At 51.9% G+C, this 22273-nt stretch overlaps 1 protein-coding gene and 1 pseudogene across 1 annotated transcript; one reads left to right on the top strand and one right to left on the bottom strand.

Moving 5' to 3' along the window:
* Positions 1–2034: 2034 nt before the first annotated feature.
* Positions 2035–2158, bottom strand: LOC127484302 (U2 spliceosomal RNA; annotated as a pseudogene).
* Positions 2159–2970: 812 nt separating this feature from the next.
* Positions 2971–21663, top strand: LOC100339763 (pancreatic lipase-related protein 2). The gene is made up of 12 exons (XM_070058307.1): positions 2971–3286; positions 5601–5755; positions 7022–7147; positions 8013–8147; positions 8642–8753; positions 10054–10173; positions 11643–11762; positions 13628–13746; positions 15742–15871; positions 17410–17521; positions 18933–19100; positions 21513–21663. Exons 1-12 carry the CDS (start codon positions 3238–3240, stop codon positions 21574–21576), a joined length of 1410 nt encoding a protein of 469 aa, XP_069914408.1. The 5' UTR covers positions 2971–3237; the 3' UTR covers positions 21577–21663.
* The last annotated feature ends 610 nt before the right edge of the window (positions 21664–22273 follow it).

Below are 22273 nucleotides of genomic sequence, written 5' to 3'. Positions count from 1 at the left end.
AGATCCAGGTCCTACTCTGCCAATGGTCCTCACATTAAGCTCGTTGACCTTTCTGGGCCTCAGTTGTCCCTGCTGCGAAATGGGGGTAAAACAAAACTCAGTGTTTCTTGAGCATTTTCACTGCAAAGAGCTTAGATTCAATCAGTTTCTCTGGGGACACCTTCCCGTCTTCCGCCCCCCTATTTCTCTCCCACTTCCTCTGTCCCCACCCAGCCCTCGACACCTGTCCTTAACTGGCTTTCCCAGGCGTGTTTGCTTAGCCTGTTTCTGAGTTGCTTGGGCCTCGGCACCTCTTGGGTGATTTCTTATCCCCTTTAAAAGAATGACTCCAATCCTGGGCTCCTTCAGCGTGACTCCTGCTTGAGCAGACGGCAGTATCCTTTCTCTAGATTTCATTTTCCATATTTCTTGTAAAATCCCAATTAAAAAAAAAAAGACGTTGACATTTGATCACCCACGTCACCTGTGCCACGTGCCTGACTTCTGTCTACCTCCACTCACGTCGTAGAGCCATCCAAAGGAGACAGGCATTTCACACCCCTGTTCTGGTTTCCAATGCGTCCAGCCTTGGCAGAGTCTCTCCTCAGTCTGTGGCTTGCGGTGACCATGACCTGCCCTTGGCATTTAGAACAGAGCCTGATGATCCGGAAACAACAAGAACTGCAACCCTCCCCCCTTCTTTCTAGCCCTGCCCACTGGGATGAGCACTGACACATGGAGCAGCTCTGGCCACTCAGGTGAGAAGATTCCCCTGGGTCCCTGACAATCCTGTGGCTGGAGCCAGGTGACCGTGGAGCGTGGAACCCACAGATGCTATGGACGTGCCTTAGCTAAGCCTTTGGCAAAAGCTATAGTTGAGTCACAGATTTTGCTGCTATGAGGACGGATGGCAAAACCAAGTATCAGACAACTGCACAATCCCAACCCCTCTCCTGATTAAGACAGAGATCCTCTTTAGGAATAGAGTTAGGAAAGGGAGTACCCAAGACTGGGCAAATTCCCTAAAATGGACCCCAGGCCTCTGAACAACTGGACAGCTTTCTCTTCGGGGGAGTGTGGTGGCCAGCGACACCTGTTGGGTGCTGGAGATGGCCCACCGAAAGGACTTTTCGAAAGGACTGTCTGTGCCCTTGTGGACAAGGTTAAGAGAACCCAGCAGGCAGGGGGATGCCCCAGGACCAGCAGCAGGCGGAAGCTCTTCCTGCCGCGTGGCCTGAGCGCAGAAGGGCCCCCCCATGAGGCTGAAGGCATCCACCATCTTGTCCTTTAGGCAGTTCTGACAATCATCCCAAACCCCATCCGGCCTCAGAGCCAGAAAGGAGTTACACACACACACACACACACACACATACACACACGGGGCGGTGGGGGGGGGGGGGCGGAGAGGCCATTTTTCCATCCTGACGCCCTCAGGCAGTTGCTAGCATCCTCAGAGGTTCCGAGATGGGTCAACAGCGCAGGGGTGGAATGTGGAGTGGCTGGACCTCTCACTGCACTGCAGGTGGAGTTGATGCTACCGGAACTACTTTGGAAAACTGTTAAGCCGCGCCCCCTACATCTCAGCATGCACACGCCACAGGGCCTTCAGAGTACCCCTGTGTCTGTGAGCAAACCCAAGAGAAATGGGTGCATGTGTCTACCCCAAGACTAGTGAATGAGAGTGCTCCTAGCAGGACCATTCATAGCATCCTCTAGCTGGAAGGAGCCCACAGGTCCAGCCACGGCAGAATGGTTCGTAAATTGCAATACATTCCCACAAAACACATGCAGCAATCCTACACAGCAATAAAAGGGAACCAACCATGTAACAAAAACGTCTCCTGTGAAAAATGAATCTCAAAAATGTCTTGTGTGTAAAAAAGCAGAGCACATGCTGTGTCATTCAATTTATGTGAAATCCGGGACAGAGAAAGCTAATCTACGGTGATAGAATTCAGAGGTACGGGTTATTGTCACGGGAGTGGAAGAATAAGAAACTTCCGGCTGCTGGAAATGTTTCGCATCTTGATCTAGGGGATGTTTGAAGGTACTTCAAAAAGTTCATGGAAATCTGGAATTAAAAGATAAGTTTATTTTGGTGCAAAAATTTCGCATCCATTAGTTTTTCCATAATACACACTTTCTACACTTGATCTTAGCCAAAAGGCCGAGAAGCGATATAATACAAATTTTCTGAGGATCTTTGAAGACCCCTTGGATGTATCTGTCAAAACGCATTTTAAATTTAAATTTAAAAACTCATTAAATTGTACTTAGGAATTAAACTTAAGATCCCTGCGCTTTTGTGGATCTAAGTCGGAGGTCAAGTTAAGACGTGGCTGGGCGGCACCTGCCTGCTCCCCCACGTTGCCCCCGAGCTGCAGCGAAGGAAAGAAAACACCTCTGCTGCTTCTCTCCAGGTCACGGTAGGGTCTGTGCGGCTCAGGAAGGCTTGTAAAAGAGACCGCATTATTTCTACACAAAGCAGTGTTCATTGTCTCCGGCAGTGAGACCAGTCTACGGCACGGCCTTCGTTTCTATCCTCTCTGGGCTCACTAGGGGTGGGGGCCGCCCCCAAAGTTAGCAAGGGGTGGGCACGTCTCCACCGATGTGTGTGTACGCAGGCAGAAGCAAGGCACCGGGTGCAGCGAGATGGGTTTGGGGTTCGTGCGTTGGGAGGTATCTGGATCAGGAGGTGCTATGGGCTTGGTATGCTCTTGCTATCACTTTGGGTACACAGTCCTCCAGCAACTGAACCTGCAAACTCACATTCACGGAGCCCTTTCCCATTCTCCCCAAATCGATTTTTCTTTTCTTCCAGTTTCACTTTATAAAGGGGTTGCTCTGGCGTTGTGTGTTTATGATAGTGGGTTCAAAGCACCCGCCTGCAGCCCCCCATCTGGTCTGCCCTGGCATTTCCTCTAAGGAGTCCAGAAGATAAAGCCTGGTGATAAAAGGCCGCCGCCACCCTGCGAGGCCAGGAGAAAACCCTCCAGTACAGCGCAGTAAGTCTTGGCCCTGTCTGGCTGGGGGCTTGGCGGGGCTGTCACAGGACAGGGCCTGGAAAGGGGGGCCCTGGGGAGACCCTGAGCCCAGGGGTCTAGGGTGGTGCTGCCCACTCTTTGAGGGAGATCCCTGTCCTCCATCCTACCTGGTCCTGGGTGTGTTCCCAGCATCTCCTCCCGTCTGGGCTCTGTCGCGGCAGCCTCACGCCTGCGCACGTGGGGTCTGTGTGTGCCTGTGCTGCCATCCCTGCAGATGCGACCCTGGTGGACCGTCAGCCTTCTCCTGCTGGCTGCAGTGAGAGGTGAGAATGCTGCCACGGCCCCTCTGGGGGAGAAAGTGGTGTCTGGGCTGGCATGGGGGGTGGGGTGGCTGCACAATGAGAATCATTATGATCAAGATTGTGACTGTGATTATGATTACTTAATAAAACACCAATCGCTGCCATCCAGAGTGCTGCCTCTGGGGCAGATGCGGGCAGCGACTGGACTTGGGGGCTCTCGGGCAGCACCCTGCTCCAGCCCTCTCTTCCTGCAGGCACCACGTAGCCCAGCCAGCAGTCTCGCACCTTTGCGATTGCCATCGCTCCCCCTTTTCAGTCTCTCCCATCGGCTCCGTCCGGAGGAGGGACGAGTTCTACTTATCTTCAAACCAAAATAACCTCCCTTGCCCTGACGCCCCTGCCTGCTGACTTCCTGTCTCCCCTCCTCCCGACAGGTGCGCTCACAGGTGTAACTCACTCACCTGCCAGGGCCACCTCTCCCCCTCTCCTGTCAGATCCCTCGTGGGCCTGGCTTGACCCCCAAACCCTGCTGGAGCGGACGTGGCCTCCGGGGAGCCCAGCAGGGGCTCCCTTCAGCACCCTGGCTCTCGCCACTCTGTCTCTGGCATCCCAGCCTGCTCTTGGTCTCCCCTTCTGCCCTGGCTATGGAGCACGACCTGGCTGGTGACAGCAGAGCTTGGGGGCCCGGCTCCTCTTTGTCTCCTTTGCTGATCTGCTGCCTCCTTGTGCCCAGATGTGGGGCTCCCCCAAGGCTCACTGTCGAGGCTCTCCCCACGTCTCCCCTCCTCGGGACTCCCATCTGACCCAGCCTCTGACTCTCTGGAGTCCCAGGAAGCAACACCTCAGACCCACTGTCCCAAACCAGGCTCAGGTCACCACCTTCACGCTTACCCCCTCTCCTCTGCTGAGTTTCCATCCTAACGCTTAGGTTGCTCACCATCAGAATGGGCTCTGGCCTCCCCCCACCCTGCACCAGACCCACCCTGGCCACTCTCAGCTCTCCTGCTTCTGAGCTACCTCCCCTTGGTTCCCAAAACCCCCTCCAGGAAGCACAAGCCCTCCCTGTGCCCTCACAGCTCAACACCCTCCAGTTCATCTCTGCTCCCCACCAAAGCATCTGAACCTGGCACCCTGGTCCCTCTGGCCACCAACGGAGCCTGCCACCACTTCTCCTTGAAGCAGAGGCTGCTCCAGCCTCCTGCTGCCTCACTTCCGAGCCCTGTTGAGAGTCTTCCCATGGCCTAGAGCAAGCCAGCACCGTCACTGGTTCTCCTTGGAGATTTCCTCCCTTTCAGGACAGGGCCACTGGCTGCTTGCCTTTGCACCCTCAGTTCCTGCCTGCATTCCCAGCTGAAGTTCCCGGGTTCAGATCTTGCAAGTCTTGGCTCTGCTGCTAGCCGTGGTGTTGGGCGGCTTCCTTTGTCTCTCTGTGCCTTGGCTTCCCCACCTGTAGACTGGAGGCAATACCTATCCCTTACTCATGTATGGAGACTTAAATGAGAACACAGCAGTAAAGCATTCACGTGGTGTCTGGCATGTGGTAAACAACAAGTATCAACTATTGATTTTTTGAATGAGTGGCCGATAGTTGGCACCAGCACTTTAAGAGCTGAGGAATCCTGAGAGAGGCCCATTATAATCCTTGGACCTGAATTGCGTCACCCTGGCGATCATTTCCTATGATATTACTTATGTCCTGGACACAGAAGGGACTCTCAGACTTAGTCATGGTTATGTAGGTCACCCATTGCGTGGACTGAGTTCCTCCCACCTGCAGTGTGATGCACAATTAAGTCATTTCCGTTCTTAAGAAATTTACCCTTCAAAGGGCAACAGAGAAAATCTGGAATGGCAGAGAATAATTTGGAAAACTGTGCACGGATGTATGAGTTGGACAAATACCAGTGAATGCTTCCCGTGTGCACACAGCACGCGCTGGACGCAATGCAGATGTCAAGACAAATGAGGAGTCCCTGTGGGTCACCAGGGCACACGCCTGGTCGACACTTGATGTTAGGTGATCTGACCTGTCGGAGGGCCTGCTGTGAGTTTCCCACAAGAGGTGATTTTAAGAGCAGGTTGTAGATCAGTGATTCTTATTGAATTTACCACTTCCAGGGCCCTGCCCCAGACCCCTGTGAATCAGGACCTACAAGGGAGGGCAACAGACACATCCGCCCCCAGCCCCTGGGTGATTCGTGTCGTGTAAGACTTGGGGTCGCCGATGGCAAAGAGAGAGACCGACGGCCTCAGCCATGCCTGGGGCCCCCGCAGAGATGGGGCACGGCTCCTCTCCAGAACCTCACGTGTCCTGTTGGTGGCTCCTCTGCTCCAGGGAGAGAGATCTGCTACGCACCCCTTGGCTGCTTTTCCGATGAAGAACCATGGACGGGAATCATCCAGAGGCCTTTAAGGATATTCCCCTGGGCCCCCGAGGACATCAGCACCCGTTTCCATCTGTACACAAATGAAAACCCCAACAACTACCAAGTAAGAGCAGCCAGGGAGGGAGGGGTGGTGGGTGGTCGTGGACCCGTGCTGGAACCTTCCAGGGCTGTCTGGGCCATAGTGCACTAACTTGGAACTTTCCTGACGATGCTCTCACCGCTGTTAGCCTAGGTCCATCTGAGCTCTTGGGACCATAAACCCCTGAGCGCTGTGAGTTCCCCACTCAGCCTCCCCAGCCCAGAAAGTCTGCCTGGACATGATACTTATATAGTTTTTTAAAAAAACTTTTTATTTAGAAAGCAAAGAGACAGAGAAAGAGACAAACAGAGAGGTAGTCAGAACTCATCCCCTGGTGCATTCCCTAAATGCCCACAAGGGTCAGAGCTGGGCTGGGGGGCTGGGACCAAAGCCAGATGCAGTGAACTCACTCCAGGTCTCCCAGGTGCGTGGCAGGGACCCAACTACTTGAGCCACTGCTGCTGCCTCCCAGACCCTGCATGGGCAGGAAGCTGGAGCCAGGAGCCAGAGCCCTGTGCCGTCCCCAGGCACTCTGATGTGGGACACAGACGTCTCAACCGCTAGGCTAAGACCCGTTTTTACCACGTGATCCTTCTCTGGCATCCCATCCGCGGTGGCTGCTGCAGGGGCCTGAGCAGGCCAGTGGGACTGAAGGGACTATGGGGCTGTTCCGACGCCTCCCAGCCGCACAGAGCTGAGCCGCCTTTCAGGTCACAGGCTTTGGGCGTAAGGATGCTGTGCCAGGGACCTCCTAGGCCACCTGGGGAAGTCTGCGGACCCCTTCTCAGCAGAGTGGTTTCAAATGTGTACAATAAAATCTGCTCGATTATAAAGGAAACCACTTATATTGAAAAACAGCTATCACAATATAAATCTATAAAATATAAAAATACAGATATGTGATATGTGCTGCTTTGTTATCTCACTAACAAGTCTAGGGGTCAGTGTAATAACTAGTGGTCCTCAAGATATCCTCGAGTATAAATGACATTTTGAGGTGTCTGCCACAACTCTAATATGACTTGAAAATTCCTGTAACTTTTATTCTAGGGTTGTTTGCTTTCATGATTCATAGAAATACTAGATTTCAGGTACAGGGCAATGGAACCGGAAAGGGCATGAACTTGGACTCTCTGGATTCTTCCCACAACTCCAGGTCAGGAACTCCTTCCAGACTGTGCCGGCTTCCAGTCAGTCGAGTCTGTGGTCTCACTCTTTCTGGGGCTCACTCGAACAGGCCCGTGGCTCAGAAAGGCCAACTCTGCAATTCACCTTCTCTAATTACTGCAGCTGATCACTGCCACGAACCCAGCCACCATCGAGGCTTCAAACTTCCAAGTGGACCGCAAGACTCGCTTCATTATCCACGGCTTCATAGACAAGGGCGACGGGAGCTGGCTGCTGGACATGTGCAAGGTAGGGGCCCACCCTCCTTCCCTGGCCTCTCCCCACTGAGTCCAGCACCTATGGACATGTGCAGGGCAGGGCCCCCTCCTCCCCTGGCCACTCCCTGCTGAGACCAGCATCTATGGACACGTGCAAGGTAGGGGCCCACCATCCTCCCCTGGCCTCTCCCCACTGAGACCAGCACCTATGGACATGTGCAGGGCAGGGCCCCCTCCTCCCCTGGCCACACCACACTGAGGCCAGCACGTAGCACCCAGGTTCAAATTTGCACCTCTGTTGTTCTCGGGACGGGGAAGGGAAATATTCCAGAGAGAGACAGGTCCTTCCTAACACCGCCAAGGAAAGCCTGGTTCTCAAGGATATCCATTGCCAAATTCTCCCTCCCACTGAATTCTAGCCAACCGACTCCTCCAAGGCTGCTCCGAGAGGCTCTGAGTGCAGACCTGGGAAAGCCACCTGACAGTTGATAGAAAACCCTTGCACACTATAAAATAGAATATTCTGCAATGGTTCAAAGGTTCAGCATCTGCATTGTGCAAACCAGGAGCCACTGGGTGTGTGGTATCTGAGCACTTGAGGTAGGACTCGTGCAACTGACAACTGAGTGTTACAGGTACTGGGTAGTAGTTTGACCTTTACCACCTGGCTGTGCCCATAACCGTCTGTGAGACCTGAAACGCATACACTTGCCAGGCCTCAGTTTCCACATCTGTTAAGCAGCCCTGAGTATACCCAGATCACAGCATTCCAGTGAGGATTAAGTTATGACGGGTTAAGGAATATTAAAGCTCCCGCAGAGTGCGTGGTGGGCGTGAATTCCCATCTCTGCGGCTTTTACAAATGGGTCTCTCTGCCTTGCGCTTGTCTCCCCTAGAAAATGTTTCAAGTGGAGGCGGTCAACTGCATCTGCGTGGACTGGAGGCGCGGGGCGCAGACGGCCTACACCCAGGCCGCCCACAACACGCGCGTGGTCGGGGCGGAGATCGCATTCTTAGTCCGCGTGCTGTCGGTAAAACCCTGCCTGGGCCACGGCCTGGGGAGGGGGGTGGGGCAGAGGCTGGGGCAGCCTGGGCACCGGAGGGCAGAGAGCGGCTACAAATCAGCTGGCCAGGGCTCGTGGGCCCTTCCTGAGAGAACACTGCTACCTTGTGCCTTTGCCGATGGGGAAGGCACCAGGTCCCCTCCAGGGGATCAGGGATGCGTCAGCCTCTTCAGCCCTCCTTGTTAGGCTGCTCTGGGAAACAGCATTCTGGCTGCCTAGCGTTCCCCATCAGTGCCAGGGTCAGGGCGGGGAGGCGGCGGCGGGCGGCGCAGGTGCACCTCCGGCCCGCGCGGGCGCCTGCAGTTGGCGAGGCGGCCGCTGGTCAGCACTGTTGCCCCGCGCACGAGCCGGTCCGCGGGACGCAAAGCTGGTGGGGGTCGGCTCCTCCCGCGTGTCCAGCCCGGGTCCTGCGCGTAGTCCACCGCCCCGCGTGCGGGGCCTGAAGCGCCTTCCCTCCGCAGACCGAGCTGGGGTACAGCCCCGACGACGTGCACCTCATCGGCCACAGCCTGGGCGCGCACGCGGCCGCGGAAGCGGGCAGGAGGCTGGGGGGCCTCGTGGGCAGGATCACAGGTAGGGGTCGCGGGGCCCGGGCCGGGGTCCAAGACGTGGGGCGCGCGCAGGGCAGCGGCGACTTGGACCTGGAGCCGGGCACTTCCCGCGGCGAAGGGCGCCCCCTACGGGTCCTCCAGGAGCTGACGGCCATGCCCTCGCTTCATTAAAAATAATTGTCCGTGATTGTAATGTGTATCAGAAAATAGATGATTATAAATAAAAATACACCGATAAAGAAAAGGAATATATTTATAAAGAAAAAATAAAGTAGCACACGAAATCCATGACTTCAGGGATATTATTGCTAGAGTAGAAGAGAGAGAGAGAGAGAGAGAGAGATTTAATTAGCCAGTTCACAAAGGTTTGTTGATGTCTCTGCTGTGCCAGGCACGGGCAGAAAATGAAACTGGCCAGCTGAGCACCGCCACCCAGGAGGCGCCCAGGAAGTAGTGAATGAATGAATCACTTGGCGGAATGAATGCACACTGGACCTAGACACAGCCATTTGTGCAGCCGATCGGGAGGTGACTCAGACACGCGGCTGGACTCTGTTCACGGGTGTCCTCTGTGCACTGCGGGGAGGAGATGGGGGGAGCGATTGTCTCCATGGCAGAGGAGTTTCTTGTACATCTTTTCATGGGGTTTGCACAATAACCCTAAGAGGTAGGTTGTTTATTCCCATTTTCTGGATGGGAACTGAGGCCAGAGGAGAGAGGTGTTTGACCTTGGGCAGAAGCAGGGCGGTCACTGGGTGCTGTGTTCCCACCCTCTGCAGCTCCTGCTGCCAGAGGCCCCTGATCCAGCCTGGGAGACAGACAGCTGAGTGGGTGACACAGAGCAAAGCAGAATGAACAGGTGCAAAATCCAGCTATGCAGAGTGGGGGGGTGGGGATGCTGAGGAAGGGGAGTTAGATTTCCCTCCAGGAGAAAGTACTCAAACTCGGTGTTAGAAGAGCGTGGGGAAGGGCACAGCTGGCTGGGGAGCAGCACGAACGAAGGCACAGAGGAATAGAGGTGTGGGCCTCAGGGCCGGGGAGCAGCTGGGGGTGGCCAGGGAGTTTGCAGTCCCTGAGGGCAATGGCCGAATGGTAGCACGTGTGTGGGAGAAAAGGAGCAGGCACTGGGGGGTTCTGGGTGTGTCCAGAAAGCCATTATCCCCATTCCTGCCTCTCTCTCTTTCTCTCTCTCTCCCTCTCTCTGAAGCAGACCCAATTCCCTAACCACAGCTTTTGACCAGGATTCCTCCTGCTCTGTTTGCGGGTATGGGGTTTGGATCTGTTTTTCTTGGCGTGCAACCTGTCCGCCTCCTCCCTTTCAGGGCTGGATCCTGCAGAGCCCTGCTTCCAGGGAGCACCCGAGGAGGTGCGGCTGGACCCATCCGATGCTGTTTTTGTGGACGTGATTCACACGGACTCGGCGCCCATCGTCCCGTTCCTAGGTGAGCTCCTCAGTCCTGCCTCCTGGGACTGATGCCAGTGGTTCCAGGCGTCACACACAGACACATGCAGGTGCACGCGCGCGCGCGCACACACACACACACACACTGCAGGGGGCCTTTCAAAATGAGGAACTGCAGCAGTGCCTTGGGCATCAGTCGAAGTCGGTGCCAACCACAGTGCTGGTGACAGGAGCCTGTGGCCACAAGGACAGGAGACCCATCTGTAGCCTATGGAAGGCTGTGACTCAGTCTTCAAACCCCACCTCCCTCCCTGCTCTCTCAGTATCCAAAGTGGCAGATGCATTTCTTTTTTTTAAGATTTATTTTATTTATTTGAAAGACAGAGTTACAGAGAGAGGTAGAGACAGAGAGAGAGAGGTCTTCCATCCACTGGTTTACTCCCCAGATGGCTACAACGGCCGGAGCAGTACCAATCCAAAGCCAGGAGCCAGGAGCTTCTTCCGGGTCTCCCACATGGGTACAGGGGCCCAAGGACTTGGGCCATCTTCCACTGCTTTCCCGGGCCACAGCAGAGAGCTGGATTGGAAGTGGAGCAGCCGGGACTCAAACCAGTGCCCATGTGGGATGCCAGCACTGAAGGCAGCAGCTCTACTGGCTACACCACAGCGCCAGCCCCAACAGATGCATTTCTTACTGATATTCGACCTGTCTTTGCAGATTACAAAGTTAATTTTTGAACTTTTTTCTTCTTTTGTTAAAGCTTTGGTAACAGTTTGTTTTATTGGAGACCAAATACAGCCCACCATTTAATTCTTCTTAATTCAGTTCTCTTTTCAACTTTTTCATGTATAAAGCCCCATGAGACTTGCCAGTGCGCTGTACGTTTTTGAGGACGGTGATGATACTATCGAGGTGTTGATCATGTGCTGTCTGAACATGTTGTAAACATCAGCTCATTCATCCTGTGAAACCCTACAAAGTGGTCAGCTTTTCACAGCTGACGAGTGGAGGCTCAGTGAGGTTAGGTAGTCGTCCAAGACACACAGTCTGTAAGAAGAACCAGGACTTGATCATATCCCTGTGTACCTCCAAACCAAAGCTCCTAACCATTGTGCTATGGTTGACAATACTTACATTGTAACATAGAAATCAATGGTTAAAATGAATCAAGTAACACAAGTAGTACCAGCCCTGATATGTGCCAACTGGTACGCAACAGTATCAGAGCATAACAGTATTGTCCAGGGCTCCCCAAGGCAGACAAGACGCACACACAAATATAGGGCGCACAGTCACCCAGAGCCTGCTCTCCCCCTCTCTCCTCCCTCCTTGCCTTGCCAAGCACCCACCTCTGAGAACCTCCTGCAGAGCTGGAGGTGGGGCTGGGCAGAATCTGCCAAGAAGGCTCTCACTCAGGTTGGAATGAGTCGAACGCCTCCCTGTGTCCCTGATCTAACTTGGAGACCACTTACTGCCCTGCCTGCTCACCTCTGTGTCGCACGTTTCAGGTTTTGGAATGAGCCAAAAGGTGGGCCATCTGGATTTCTTTCCAAATGGCGGAAGGCACATGCCTGGATGTGACAAAAATCTCCTTTCCACCATCATTGATATAGATGGGATCTGGGAAGGTAAGACCACTGAAGCACACGGCACCTGCTCTGTTTGGGGGAAGCAGAACATGTGGCCGAGTCTGTCACCGTTTACAAAGCGTGCTTTCTGATCCAGGTAGTTTCCCAGTGGTGCTAGGAGATGGTACTCTGATTGGCCCCATTTTCCGGGTGCCAAAACTGAACATCACAAGTTACAGAGTTGTCTAAACCTGACCCAAATTTAAGCCCAATTTCTGACTGCAAATCTCGGCTTTGGCCCCAGCCTGGGCTGTCTCCCTTCGTAGTCAGAAAGCTGGGACGAGGGACTCACACATAGGCTGTTCCCAGCTCTGGCTCTGGTCACCCATCCCGCCTTCAGCACTACTTGAAGAACCGCAGGCAGAAGCCAAGAGCTGAAGGGCTGTGACCTTGTGGCTGTTGGCTGTTGTGAGATCCTCGGAATGGAAGGAGACTGAGCTGGTGGACAGCCGGTTGCTCTGTGGGTGTGGGGTGTGCGTGTGGGAGGAGGAAGCCTGGTGATCCGGGGGGACCCCCAGTGGCTCCCAGCAGCTGTGTGTGTTTCAGATCCTCTGAGAGGGTGGGGGCCGGGTCCCCAACATCGGGTGATCCCACAGCACCAGGCCTTGGCCTGTGGCCATTCCTGTTGTTCCTCCCCTGAGACCAGGCTTCTGTCTCCCCAAAAAAGGGGAGCTTGGGTCTCTGATCACTTGATTTGTCTTGATTTTTCTGTACTTGGAGTTCCCCAAAGCTAAAGACTATGTCTCCAGCATCCAGCCCTCCTAGCCCCCTGCTCAGGTTCTAGCTCAAAGCCACTCTGTTACACCCAGTTGGGTTGAGTGGTTGGTGTTGACTTGTTAATAGTCCACGTGCTGGATGTCAAAAGAACAAAGTCAAGAAAACAACAGCCAGCATCCAGGAGGAGTGGCTGTTCAGCCTGGGCCTCAGGCTGCGGAAAGGCCTGTGCCACGTGGCCTGGAGGTCCTCCCCCCACCACCCCGCCATGGTGCATCTGAGGGGTCTGCACAGTGGCCATTTGAGAAATGGGGGTGCCCTGAATCATGGAAGTGTGGGGAGATTTCCATGAAAAACTCAAGATTCTGTGTTCTTGTAAAACTCAGAAGACAAAGCCATCTGGGCCCCTAACCTGCAACGCTGGCTGGGCCGGGGAGGGACCCTCTGGAAGCTACTGCTCCCTTCTCAGGCTCTCTGTCTCTAGGCAGGTAGGCAGATGGATGACAGACAGATAACAGAGAGAGAGAGAGAGAGAGAGAGAGAGGATAGACAGATCTCTGTATTTTTAAAAGCTATTACTATCTTTTTAATTTTTAAATGTTTAACTGATACATACAAACTTGAATGTATTTTTGGCTACCATGAGATATCTCAATGCACATGTCCGTCATTAATGTTCAGAGTAAACCCATCTGCTTCCCCAAACCCTTATCTCTGTACAATGAAAACATTCCAAATCCTCTCTCCTGGCTGTCTTTTACAAGCGTTATTAAAGCTGCTGTTATTTTTCTTGAGTCTCTCCCCGTGTGTGTGTGTGTGTGTGTGTGTGTGTGTGTGTGTGTGTCTACTCTACGTTGTTGTCTTCCTTTCCACCTCTCTCCTCTCTGTGTCTCTGTCTGTGTCTCTGCCCCGCTCCGGCCTCCAGGCCTCCTCATTCCCTCATTCATGTTGCACACCTGGCCCTGGAGCCCCAGACACACATGCTTGTTAGGACCTGTCGCTCCTTAGCAGCGGCCCAGCCTTCGGCAAAGGCCCCAGCATGTTCAGGGTGCTGACGCCCCTTGCTGGAATGGGGAGGTGACCCCTCACTTGCTCACTTCAAAGGGGAAGGAAGGTCTCCCCCCGAGCCCCTCTCGTCTCTGCCGTCTCAGGAACCTGCAACTTTGCAGCCTGCAACCACCTCCGCAGCCACAAGTACTACGCAAGCAGCATCCTCCGGCCCGACGGCTTCCTGGGCTACCCCTGCGCCTCCTACGAAGAGTTCGAGGAGGTGGGTCCCACGAGGGGCCTGGGGGGACGCTGGGGGGGTCTTCCTTCCTCCCTTCCTTCCCATTCCTTCTTTTTCCAGCACTGCATTTATGATCTTGTCACTTTAGTCTCCTTTAATCTAGAACAATGTTCCATTTCTTTCTTGGTCGTCTAGGACGTTGCCAGTTGTGGGGATTCCAGGTCAGGTGCTTGGTCGACTACCCCACACCTGGATGCTGGTGACTTTGTTGTAATTCAGTGGATGACCTTAGGCCCTTCTCAGTTCATCACAGCCACAAGTTGTCCATTTAATGAAATTTTGCCCATCATTTGATGTTATAAATTTTTTTTTTAAGATTTACTTATTTATTTGAAAAACAGAGTTGCAGAGTCAGAGAGAGAGCTTCTATCCTTTGGTTCACTCCCCAAATGGCCACAACAGCCAGAGTTGGGCCGATCCAAAGCCAGGAGCCAGGAGCTTCTTCCAAGTCTCCCAAGCATGTGCAGGGGCCCAAGCACTTGGACCATCTTCTACTGCTTTCCCAGGCCATAGCAGACAGGTGGACTGGAAGTGGAGCAGCCAGGTCTTGAACTGGCACCCATATGGGATGCCGGCACAGCAGGCAGCAGCTTTACCTGTTATGCCACAGTGTCAGCCCCTGATGTCATAAATTTTGATCTTGGTTAAGGGAGTATCTACCAGATTTATCCATCATACAAGTACTGCTTCCTCTAAGTTCTTTATTAGGTGATACTGATATTGTCCCCCAACGATAAACCCAGTCAAAGGTTTGAGTTTCTGTTGATGATCCCAACCTGAATCAACTATTACAATGGGAGTTGCCAAAATTTCATACTTTACAGTTTTTTTCACTATAAAAATATGTTAAATTCACATTTTTGCATTCAAAGCTTTTTTTTAAAATTTTTTTTATTTTTTGACAGGCAGAGTGGTCAGTGAGAGAGAGAGAGAGAGACAGAGAGAAAAATCTTCCTTTGCCGTTGGTTCACCCTCCAATGGCCGCCACGGCCAGCGCGCTGCGGCCGACGCACCGCGCTGATCCGATGGCAGGAGCCAGGTACTTATCCTGGTCTCCCATGGGGTGCAGGGCCCAAGCACTTGGGCCATCCTCCACTGCACTCCCGAGCCACAGCAGAGAGCTGGCCTGGAAGAGGGGCAGCCGGGACAGAATCTGGCGCCCCAACTGGGACTAGAACCCAGTGTGCCAGCGCCGCAAGGCAGAGGATTAGCCTAGTGAACCGCGGTGCTGGCTCGCAAAGCTAATTTTTACCTTGAGTTAAATTAAGGTCTCAAGAACATCTGGTTTGATGCTGGGGTCTGTGAGTGTGCAGTGAGTAGCCTTGCTGGGCTAATTTTGATTGGTGCAGGCATCACATTGCGGCCCCCAGAGCTTGTCACGTGCTTCCCATATTGCAAAATACTCTGCACACCAGGCCCTCAAGAAGCAGAGGGCAGCTGGTGCTGTGCCACAAAGCACCTGTCTGATTGCCCCCTCCAGGCCCAGTTAATGAATGACCATTAATAAGGGGCAGAATATCAAGTAGTCTGGAGAAATAACTCACAATAAAGTGGAAATGGTCTTGGATGATCCCTTCTTCTCTTTAGAAATAACTCATTTTCCAACCCATTCACTTCTTCCAAGAGACGTTGTCTTGCCTTCCACTGTCATATTTTACTTTTACTGCTTCCTGTAAGTGACTCGTCACTCCAACCACGCTCTAAGTCTCCCAGGCGCTTTTGTGGGTAGTCTGCAGGGCCTAGCGAAGTTCGCTGCACGGTTCTCAGGACGGATGCATGAATGTGTGAATCAGTGGGGTGGGAGTATGCATGAATCAGTGGAGGGACAGAGGGTGGATAAGAAGATGGGTGGGCGATGGATTGGTACGTGGGTGGTTGGATGGGTAGATGAGAGGACGGATGGGGGGATGACTGATGGAGTGAGTGAGCCAAAGGCGTACCCCTAACAGACAAATTATGGGTTGTTTCCCCCACTAGAATGGCTGTTTTCCTTGTCCGGATGAAGGATGCCCAAAAATGGGGCACTATGCTGACCAATTTCAGGGGAAAACTAGTGCTGTGGGGCAAACCTTTTATCTGAACACAGGAAGTAGTGGCAACTTCACGCGTAAGTTTCTATTTTTACTTACTTAAAAATTCTTGCAAGAAGTTTTAAAATGTGTAGGAGTCGTATCAGTCAGAACCCTGGGTAACGATGGACAGAAACTGAACTACAACCCCCGGAAGCTGTAAGGTAAAGACAGTAGAATGCCATTTGTTCGGAGCCTCACCCTCAACCCTTGAACCAATACTCCTGAGCAGCGGGGCAAAGCACAGTGACTGGCCAGGCTCGGTCACATGTCCACCCACGTCTATTGGAAGAAGAGGGCAAAGTGCTTGTCAGTCAAGGAGGCCCCGAAGTGAGGGTTGTCTATCATCCTAGTCCCGCCTACACACATACTTGTGTTCTTTTGCTCAGCTCCTCATGTAAAAAATACCAGATAGTGAAGTCATCAACTCACTTGCTATAAACAATATCATATAATGGCTAGAGAGAAGAGCAGTCATTTGCCAAGGAAATTTTAAGTTATTAAAGCTATTTAAATTATTTTAAAATAATTAAGGTAAAATATCTTATAATAAATATATAAATAGGTAAATAAAATAGCAATCAAATCATCAATTTAAAATTAATTTTTAAATGTTTACAACACTTTACAAAGCCATTTTTACACCCAGTATTTTATGTAATCCTTGCAATGTTTATCAGCAAAGATAATACTTGGCAATACTTCTAGAGTCTTATATGCATATTTCTTTAACCCAGACATTCCACTTCTCATAATATACTGTAGAAAAATGCCTGTGTGTGTGCACAACAAGGCTTGTTCAAGGACACCCATGGTAGTGTTGTCTTCAAATAGCCAAGACTGATGGGAAAATATGAATATCCACCACTTGGTAAATGACTATGTCTTGTAGATTAAATACTATATATAGCCATTAAAAGGAGCTCTGTGTGCTGAAGAGAGAAAACCTTGAAGATATAAGAAGTGGAGGACGAGCAATCAAGCAGCATGCAATGCACCTAATGCAGAAGCCTGTGCAGGCTGCTCCACCAGAATACGTAGCCTGGTGGCTTATAGAGAGCAGAAATTTACTTCTCACAATTCTGGAAGTCCAAGCTCGGAGTGTCCGCACGGCCAGGACTGGTGCACACTGCCCGCTTCTCGTGCCCTCCCACGTGGAGGGAAGACAGGGAGTGAGCTCCCTCGAGTCACTCTTAAAAAGCCACTCATCCCATCCATGAGGGGCCCACTCATTGTGACCCAATCATCTCTCAAAGGTATTACCTCCTAAGACCTCCCACTGTGGTATGAGTTGGGTGGGTGGGTAGGGGGAGACACACACTCTGGTCATCTCCTCATGCACCCATCAGGGTCCAGGTGTGCAGTACCAGGGCCCCTAAGAGACTGTGCTGAGCTAAACCCACTCCCCTCCGGGTCCCCACACCCCCCTCCCTGGGGTCCGGAACTCCTTGGCCCCAGCTCCACTGAAGGGAACGTGAGTCACATTGCCCCCATCCTTTGGCTGGGAACAAAATGCATCCACCGGGTCATTTTCTCACCAAGCTGAGTTCCTGACCTGACTTGTTTCTCTGGCCAGGTTGGAGGTATAAGGTATCAGTCACACTGTCTGGAAAGAGGAAACTGAGTGGGTACATCAGGATTGCTTTGTACGGAAGTAATGGAAACTCCAAGCAGTATGAGATTTTCAAGTAAGTTCCACAGTAAAGTAGAAAGACCATACTTTCCGTAATGGATTATTCATAAAACACTGAGTATAAATCACCTTAATAAGCTGAGGCTCATGTTATACAGAACCATCAAGTTTTGCATCTAGTTTAATTATCTCATTTTTATTTTATTTATTTGAAAGGCACAGTTACAGAGAGAGGTAGATACAGAGAGAGAGAGGTCTTCCATCTGTTGGTTTACTCCTCAAATGGCCACAATGGCCAGAGCTGGGCCAGGCCAAGGCCAGGAGCCAGGAGCTTCTTCCAGGACTCCCTCATGGGTGCAGGGGCCCAAGGACTCGGGCCGTCCTTTGCTGCTTTCCCAGGCGCATTAGCAGGGAGCTGTATAGTAAGTGGAGCAGCCAAGACTTGAACCGGCACCCATATGGGTTGCTGGCACAGCAAGCCGGGGCTTTTTTACCTGCTGAGCGACAGCGCCGCCCCGGAGAACTCACTATATAAATGAATCCTGTGCTGCCTCCTTTTGGAATGCCAGTGGCCTGACTGAATATCACATTCGCAGGCAAGGCGTCTCCCTCCCTTTTGACACAAACTCCCTCCCGCACACGGAGATACACGTGAAGCCTGGGGCCAGCTCCTCGTTGCTGTGGTGGCCTTGGGAGCTGGCTTTTGCTGGAAATATGAGGCGCTTGATAAATGTATGTTGGACAAATGCATGACGGTAAAATGGGTTTCTGCTTTTGCAATAACTGTTACGTAATATTTTTCCAGCTTAAATTTCTTTGGCAATTTCCTGTGCTACTTGAGAGCCTGTTTAGATATGACATAGGCACTTGGTTCCAGAAGTGAACTTTAGGATTAATATGCCACCCCAAATAATTTGCCTTTCTCCAGGCACAAACATGAACAGTGGAAACCTGGAGTCTAGATGTTTAAATGTGGCTTCTTCACAAAACCATTGGTGTTTGGGCGACCTCCGGACATATATGAAGTCATTGCAGCTCTTTGCAAAAACATAACAGCTGCCATCATTTGGAAAACCAACAGATTGCTCTCATCCTCTGTAGTCATGCAACCAGCTGATATACCATATTTGTGGAGATTTTATTTTATTTTATTATTTTATTTTATTTTATTTAGAGATAGAGATCTTCTAGTCACTGATGCGCTCCTCAAATGCTCGCAACAGCCAGGGCTGGATCAGGCCAAAGCCAGGAGCCAGAAACTCAACCGGGGTCTCCCATGTGGGTGGCATCCACCCAAGTACCGTAGCCATCACTTGCTGTCTTCTAGGGTGCCCCTTTGCAGGAAGCTGGATTGGAAGCAGATCCAGGACTTGAACCCAGGCACTCAATATGGGCATCCCAGCAGTGTCTTAACCACTGCACCAGATGCCCATCCCTGATATAACAGTTCAAGTCTATGTTTTCAGAGGATCCCTCAAACCCAAGGCAAGCCATGTTCGTGCCATCGATGTGGACCTCGATGTTGGGGAAGTTCAGAAGGTTAAATTCCTCTGGAACAACCACGTGATAAATCTTCTGAGCCCCAGACTGGGGGCTTCGCAAGTCACGGTGCAAAGCGGAGAACACGGAACTGAGTGCGTGTCTCTTACTCTAATTCTGATTCCATCCTTGTGTCAGTCTGTCTGCCCATGCAGACGTCCATCCATCCAGTCACCCACCTCCCCATCTACGTACCCAGCTATGCATCCGTTCATCTGCTTTCTATCCATCCCTCTATCCTTGGCTGTGCATCCCACTAACCACTTACCCATCCCCTTACGCATGCGCCCAGTCACCCAGCCTGTGTCTCCTCATCCTCTGCCCATTCAGCCATCCTACCAGCTTCCCATCCACCCATTCATCTACCCAAGCTATTCATCTCAACTCTACGTCCATCTGCCTGGCTGACTTAGAAAAATCAAACCCAGGGCATGGAATGCAAGGCATAGATTTAAGGATCGGGCAAATTAATTTATCTCAAACAATAAGGACAATACTTGGGAAATACCTGGGAGAAATCTGTGAGCTGATTTCAATTGCGCTGCAGTCAGTAAGGTAGCCATGGCATGAGAGGGATATAAGCTGTGTTGGGAATCCAGCTTGCAGTGGCAAGCCTTCCTCATTCTGAGGGAATAGAATCTCACTTGCTGGGAGGAGGGAGACCATGGCTCTTCAGTATGTGGGAAGAAACCAGGACTATTTAAAAGGAAAATCAGAAAGTTTGATGGCATGTTGGAGTTTAAAGGAATCATAGATGTCAGCTCTCAACTGCTCTCATTGTAAGACAAGGAGGGAAGCTGAAAGGGAAAATATTGGACTTCAAAGTGTTTTCAAAAATACACACCAAGGCTTTGCTCGGCCGGATGACTTAGCTTTGCTGGCATACAAGAGCACTGGTCCTGATTCCGCAGCGTGTGACAACAGGGTCAGGTGTGACAGCAGGGTCAGGTGTCCCAGGTGGTTAGCCAATGCTTCGTGTACTCAAGTGTAAGTATGAGGCCCAGCTAGGGCTAGGACCCAGGTCTCCTGATGCCCAGTCCAGCCCTCATCTCTCTCCCCTGGGCCCTCAGCTCACACAGCCACATGGGCGCTGAGATCCATGAGGACTGGTGGCACGAGGCCCGGTGGGAACGCGAGATCTCGGTATTTCGGTGGGGGTGGAGTTCCTGTTTAAATACAATGTAGTTCACATCCCACATATCCCAAACACCAAATTCCCTGCCCCACATGAGGCTCCTTCCTCAACCAGCTACACTCTGAGGCTAAGCCCCGAGTGGGGACTGCCTGGGCCACACCATCCCATTGGCCAAAACCACCTACAAAGCACGGGGAGGCTGCCAGCGCCCTTCGTCTCTCACCTGGATGCTTGCCCCAGCCTGACCAGCCTCCACCCCCTCCGCACCTGTACCCTGCAACAGTTTTTTTGAAATACACAGCTCTATTGACATATAGTTTCCATGCCATACAATTCACCCACATGAAATGTGTAATTCAGTGGCTTTATACTCACAGTTGTACAGTCATCACCACAACCAATTTTAGAATGCTCTCATTGCCTCTAAAAGAAAGCCCATACCCAGCCGGCGCCACAGCTCACTAGGCTAATCCTCTGCCTGTGGCACCGGCACGCCGGGTTCTAGTCCTGGTTGAGGTGCCGGATTCTGTCCTGGTTGCTCCTCTTCCAGTCCGGCTCTCTGCTGTAGCCCGGGAGGGCAGTGGAGGATGGCCCAGGTCCTTGGGCCCTGCACCCGCATGGGAGACCAGGAGGAAGCACCTGGCTCTTGGCTTCAGATCGGCGCAGCGCACCCACCGTAGCAGCCATTTGGGGGGTGAACCAACAGAAGGAAGACCTTTCCCTCTGTCTCTCTCTCACTGTCAAACTGCCTGCCCCCCCCCAAAAAAAAGCCCATACCCATCAGCCATGAAGCCAACCCACACCTCCCTTTCCCCCAGTCTGTGCCTCCACTCCCCTCTCCATCTCCGCTGTGATTCTCTTCTTTACTTTGCATGATATTTTCAAGGTTCACCCACACAGCATGTGTTACGACTTCACTCTTTTAGTGCCAAATAATATTCTGTGATATGGATGGGCCACATTTTATTCAAGTATCAATGGATGGACATTTGAGTTGTTTCCACTTTAGGGCTATTAGGAATAATTTTGCTAGGAACATTCATGTACACATTTTTATACGGGTCCCTGGTTTCATCCTCTTGAGTACACACCTAGAAGTAGAACTGCTGCATCATAAGGTAACTATGTTTAGCCTTGAAAGGACCTTCTCTCCTCAGTTTGGTACAGCATGGTGTGATGTGGCTGATTCGCTGTCAGCCCATCAAGAGCCCCCAAGGAGAGAAGGTGTGCTTTGGGCAGGTTCCTTAGAATCTCCTAGACCCTGCCTGGTGTCGCAGGGAGCTGAAGCCGGGGCGGGCTGGGTACTGCCTGCTCATCTGAATTCACCTTGCTACCAGCAGAGGGCTCATGCTGAAAACGCTCTCGCCCCCAGGTACCACTTCTGCAGCAGCGACACAGTGAAGGAAGACGTCTTACAATCTCTCCACCCTTGTTAGACACGTGGCGTGGCTCCTGACCCTTTGCAACAATAAAGGTTTTACTGCGCTCCGTGTGAGAGGGAGGTGTTTGTTGACCGTCTCCATGTTCCGCGGGCACATTTCTGCTACTGATTATTGAGTGTGGAATCCAGTCCGCCACAGGTAATGAATGCTTGGACCTTCCTACCCACCATCTCTGCCACCGTCTCTTGCAGAGCACTTGGTGTGATTTGTGCTAATGTTTAACTCCTTTAGACAGGAAGTTCTGTCCTACTTGAAAAGGTCTCTGTTGTCACCCACCTAGCGGGGAGGGAAGGCCTCATGTGAGAGCAGCCTGTGGCTAGAAACACCAAATTCACCTTAGAAATCTGCCTGTAACAGAGAAGAAGAGGAGCTTTTAAAAAAAATTCATACATGCACACGGCACAAAATTCAAATTGTACGTAAATGACTCTCATAAAAGGTGAGTCTCTCTACTTGCCTTTGTCATGGGATTCCTAGGTCCAGATATCATTGGATGGCTGAGTCCAGCTTCTTGTCTCTAATGCAAGAATCTCAGAATGAGATGTGACAAAGATCAGCAGAAAAGTAAGGTTTATTTACATTCAAAGCAAAAGTACGCACTCAACAGTGCAGGCGTGCTCAAGAGGGAGCTGCACTCACTGAGCGTCAAGGTCATCCCTTTATACGACCTGGAGGCATAGGGGGCGACGTC

This window comes from Oryctolagus cuniculus, chromosome 15 (assembly GCF_964237555.1).
Source record: "Oryctolagus cuniculus chromosome 15, mOryCun1.1, whole genome shotgun sequence".
Classification (NCBI taxonomy): Eukaryota; Metazoa; Chordata; class Mammalia; order Lagomorpha; family Leporidae; genus Oryctolagus; species Oryctolagus cuniculus.
The sequence above is the reverse complement of the archived record's forward strand: the minus strand, read 5'-3'. Positions and strand labels throughout refer to the sequence as shown.